This window comes from Quercus suber, unplaced genomic scaffold (genome assembly GCF_002906115.3).
Source record: "Quercus suber isolate HL8 unplaced genomic scaffold, Cork oak 2.0 scaffold_291, whole genome shotgun sequence".
Classification (NCBI taxonomy): domain Eukaryota; kingdom Viridiplantae; phylum Streptophyta; class Magnoliopsida; order Fagales; family Fagaceae; genus Quercus; species Quercus suber.
This window is the reverse complement of record NW_027069747.1, coordinates 134060-139158: the sequence shown is the minus strand read 5'-3', so window position 1 is coordinate 139158 and position 5099 is coordinate 134060. Positions and strand designations below refer to the sequence as shown.

At 33.6% G+C, this 5099-nt stretch overlaps 1 protein-coding gene across 1 annotated transcript in view; it reads right to left on the bottom strand.

The window, feature by feature from the left end:
• Nucleotides 1-2055, bottom strand: part of LOC112011867 (transcription factor TRY-like) — a 9740-nt gene extending 7685 nt beyond the window's left edge. The window contains exons 1-2 of the mRNA XM_065782154.1: nt 1812-2055; nt 1582-1669 (exon numbers count right to left, since the gene is read on the bottom strand). Of these exons, the coding sequence (XP_065638226.1) occupies nt 1582-1669; nt 1812-1863 (140 nt within the window). The 5' untranslated portion in view covers nt 1864-2055. The remainder of the gene's footprint in view (nt 1-1581; nt 1670-1811) is intronic.
• Nucleotides 2056-5099: the final 3044 nt, after the last annotated feature.

The following is a 5099-nucleotide window of genomic DNA, read 5'->3' as shown; positions in this document are numbered from 1 at the left end:
CTCAACCAGTATATATATACACGAGCTAGGTACATATTATAAGAGCAGGTAAAGCCACCACTTAGGCATCTCCTCCATCATGTCTATAAGAAGTTTTCTTAGTCTAGGCTAGGTTGAATTGAAGATGGGAACTATTAATGTAGGTTGAACTGTGTATTCAATATAGTCTCCTTGGTGTGCGAATGATATCTGAAACATATACACGGTGTGTTATTTGATTCTCTTGGTATTCCCCTTTTTTATTGCAGGAACATGTCCTAGATTTTGAGCATTCATGTCTTATATACGATTGACAATGATCAAAATTGAGTTGATTAAACAAAAGGGTGTGCCCTCTCTCATTCCCATGTGATAGAATTAATATATATATATATATATATTGCGAAAATGGACAATTTTGGTGTAAAAATAATAATAATTCCCTTAAAACAAGTAGTTTTGGATCTTTGGTTTCTTATTTTCTCGTTAGAGTTGACTAAAACAAAACCAATATGCTAAGAATACCAACCACAATAAGCAGCGCTGAGATTTGTAAATTAAACGCTGCAAAGAAGAAGGACAAAGTAACTATATACATTTAGAGAACAACCTATAATTAATTTTTATTTTTGCACCAAAAGACTCACAAAAATAGCAATAACAATAAATTTTAGGCATTGGTTTTATATGTCATTGGAAAATTCTGTGCTGCAGAAGCAGCTACTAAGCCTTCTTGGGTGTTCCACATTTAGTAGTCAAAAATCACATGTTAGCATGTTACTTCTACTCAGTACAAAACACTTCTTTTATATATAGACTGACTCATGCCCATGTAATACAGTATTAAATTGAATAAGAAAAAATTATTGGCCATGCATGGAATGGATCTTGCCTCTTGGTCTATGGTTAAAGACACTATAGTTTTTTTTCAATGAAGATTTTTAGAAAGAAGACAATAAAAAAAGATGTTTTTACTAATATGTCAAAATTCACTAGCCTCTCAATTTTCTGTCTGCGAGTTGTCTATTACCGTTATTGGTTTAGCCCAAAAAAGAAGAGTTTGTATATTATGGAACCCAATTCAATGATTAACGGCGAACCATATCTCCCCAATTTAAAAAAAAAATTGGGCAAAGTTGTGGTTTTGGGTGTGGCACTAGAAGTATTCCCAATTTAAATGCCATACAGTGTGAAAGAGATATGACAGACATAGTGCTTATTATCACTAACCCAGTTAGGCCCAAAATAGAAAGCTTTTATGTCTTCATATGGAGATGAACCTGGGCATTATCCTTGTACTTCTGTACATCAATATTACTAATGATGTTAATTCAGCCACACACACCAAAAAAAAAAAAAAAAAAAAAAAAGGAAATTGATAAAAGTACAATTTGTACTTAGGAAAAAGCAATATTTTCAAAACTATATATGAACAAATTAATAAGTTAAAAAAACTAGAAGTAAAAACATCTTAAAATAGCTATATACTAGCTTAGCAATTGTTAAGAATATAAAACTTATTGCTGTAACCACTAGGATTTTGATATGAAAAATAACAAGAACTTTGAAATGGCTCTAATGATAGTTTTGTGGTGAACTTACCTCTGTCCAACAAGTCTATACATTCTATAGACAAGATCTTCTTCTTGTTCAGTCATGCTTATAAACTCCCATTTAATACTACTAACCTCTGCCACAAATAAACAAAACAATTAAGGTTTAAATGGTTTAATTGAAAAGATCCCAAAAAAAAAAAAAAAAAAAACGTCCCATTATAGAAAACGTATATAAAATGCATAAGAATTGGAAAAAGGAAGAGTTGGGACACTGACCTTCAGATTCAAAAGTGGTGATTTTAGCTTGTTTCTGGGGACCTTGGACCATGGTTTCTATTAAGAGTGAGGAAGAGAGTTTGAATGGAAAAGAATAAGGGTTGAGAGAATGAAAGAAATCTAGTAAATTGCCTAGAGGAAGTAAAAGATATGATACAGAATAAAGTATACGTGTCTAAAAGTACAAAAGAAGGGGAATAATTCAGAAGATGTCTGGGCGTGTTGGCTTGTAGGCTTGCCTTGTAGAATTGTAGTTGATATTGAGGTGGAGGGATGAAACCAAACCTTCTAAAATATGCAGAGTAGAATAAATTAAAGGATACAAATATCAGCTGGATAAGCTTTGAAAAAATCTATTATTATTATTATTTTTTTTTAGTAAACTATTATTATATGATCAAATTTAATGGTATTCAAGCCATAAAGTAACCAATGCACACTATGACATAATAGTCACTTCACAAGTATAATTGCGGCGTGTTGACTTGTAGGCTTGCCTTGTAGGATTGTAGTTGATAAAGAGACGGAGGGATGAAACTAAACCTTCTAAAATATGTAGAATAGAATAAAAAAGATATAGATATCAGCTAGATAAGCTTTCAAAAAACTATTATTATATGATCAAATTTAAAGGTATTCAAGTTATAAAGTAACCAACGCACACCTTGGCATGATGGTCACTTCACAAATATAAGTGTTTATGAGAGTTGTTCATGAATTGCACACATATCGTAAAAGTAAGAGTTTTTATTATTATTATTATCTTGCCATGACCTACTTGTGACCTAGTCACATTCGCGACTTGCTAGAGGATAGAATTTTAGCTTCTTAGTCTTATCCTAACCCGCCTCATTTTGTACCAACCCTAACATATTCCAATTAGCAAGAACAATGTGAGAAAACCTAAAAGAGTAGATTGTGAATTATGTGAGAGCTTACTGTGCTCATGCCTTTGAGGGAGAAAACTCATTCATTCCTTGAGAGAATCCATAGTTTTTCTTTCTCTTTCCCTCTCACCATGTTCATATCTTGAGAGGTGATTTCCCAAACACTCCTTTGAGTGATATACCTTAAGTTATTGGTGCTGGGAAACACTGGATCGAGTAGCAACACCACAAATCCAAGAAGTCTTGGTGGTTTGCTATTGGCCACACAACACATGGACTATGATGCATGGTAAAGAAAAGAATTCGAGAAGTCGATTGCTAATTGGAACTTAGAAGGCACAAGTATTAAGAAAGGTTTAGGCTTGAAGGATCTTTATTCAATCATGTACTACAACTATTCACTAGTGGAGATTTAGTGATGGTGCCACAAAGAGATTTTTAGCCAGAAGCTCCAGTTTCCTCTTTGAAAACACATTTTGGTGTTTTCGTGTGATTTGCTCATTTATTATTCCACACTTTTTATTGCTTTATATTCATTAATTGCTATTTGAATATGCATACAATGAAATTTGCTTAATCACTTATATTTGACATTAATTGTTAGATTAAGCTTAAAAGTGTTTTGGCCGTAAAATTGGTAATTGGGGCCTAAATATAAACTTAGGATGTTAGATATTATCTTTCACAAGTAATAATTTGTATACTCAGAAAAACAAAAGGATTCAAATATTATATAGATAAGATTTAGAAAATATTATTATGTATATGATTAAACTAAATCAGGGGTATTCAAGAAATAATTTATCTGAAAATGAAAGGTATTGCCTATTTATTAAGGGGGGAAAAAGATAGGTTCTATTTTGATATAAAGAACATGATCCATGCACATAACTCATCCACGAAAATTGTGCACAAAATTTATTCTTATAATGATGCGATCACATCTAAGAATATTATCATAATAACATCAATTGTAAAGGTGAGTTAATCCTTTTTTGTGCACAAAATATTATATGCAAATACCATTATCCTCATAATATTGTTACATTGAAAACTGTAGACCTATTATATATCATACCGCCGGCATGCTATGAATGGGAGCAAATAAACAAAGAAAGTAACAAAACGGTAAGGGATCCGATGATCTGACATGAGTGAGACACCTCCCCTCCGGTCCCCCACTTTTTTCTCTTCTTTTTCAAATAGTCCTCCGTTTATTTATTTACTGCAAATAACTAAAACAACGCAAAGATTATGAAAGAGCACATGGCTGATGGCTAAAGCTATAGTACACATTTCAGCAAAAGAAGAAGCGAAGCAGCATAAGAGGAAAAAAACAGAGAAACAAACAAAATGAAAACTCACTTTGTGTATAAAACACTTGTGAATGTTTAGACCCCCAAAAAACAAATTATCCAATACAAGCTTATATTCAAACAATATATGTGCAAAATATGAAATATAAGCGATACCCAAATTATCAAACTACTCTAAGCCCTATTTGAATCACAACTCAGCAGTAATTAAAAGCAAAGATTAAGGGATAGAGTGATGCAAACACAAGATAACACCGAGACATGTTATCGAAGAAGAAACCGAAAAACTCAGCGAAAAACCTCTCCACCACCCTCTAAGTGGCAAATGATCCACTAGAAAATCAATTGGAATACATGAATAGCAATAGGCCCTGTAATCCTAATTTACCCGATGCACCTAAGCCTTTCAAGCTTCTTGCTCAAACAAGGTTATGCCAAACCGTGTCTTCTCTAACTTACCGAATCCCACAATTAACCCATTGCATCAACCAATATGAATTAGTTCTCTCTTGAACTGCTTCCCAAACACCAAGAACCTTCTCACTACTATGAATTGGGCGAGGTAAGGATTTGGTTTATAATCCTCTCATGGGTATGACAATGGAGAGAGTGAGAGTAGAGTAATTTGGAGAATCAAATGTATAAGATTGTGGATGAATCAATCTTGTTTTTCTCTAGGGTTTCTCTCTCAAAAGTATCTCTGGAAGCTCTTTACATTTCCTGGGTATATGGGTATTTATAGTAGGGTATGAGATGGAATGTGAAAAGTTAGTTTTCAGCAAAACAGGTGCACTGGCGATTCACTTCGCGACTGGGATGAGTCGCGAGTTCTAATTGCCAATTACAAGACTGGCCAGACTGTACTTTTTTTCCTATAGTGATCCAGCTATCCTGACCCTTCAACTTCCTACATGCTTCACACGTGTGCTACATTTTGGCAAGTCACCACTCGCGAGTCAGTCATGAGTCACTTCTTGTTGCACACTCCCGATCAAATTTTCACACTCTCTCACACACAACCCTTACATTATTCCCACCTAAATACAGGGTTTTTAAATGCTAAATTACAAGCAAATTTGACATGA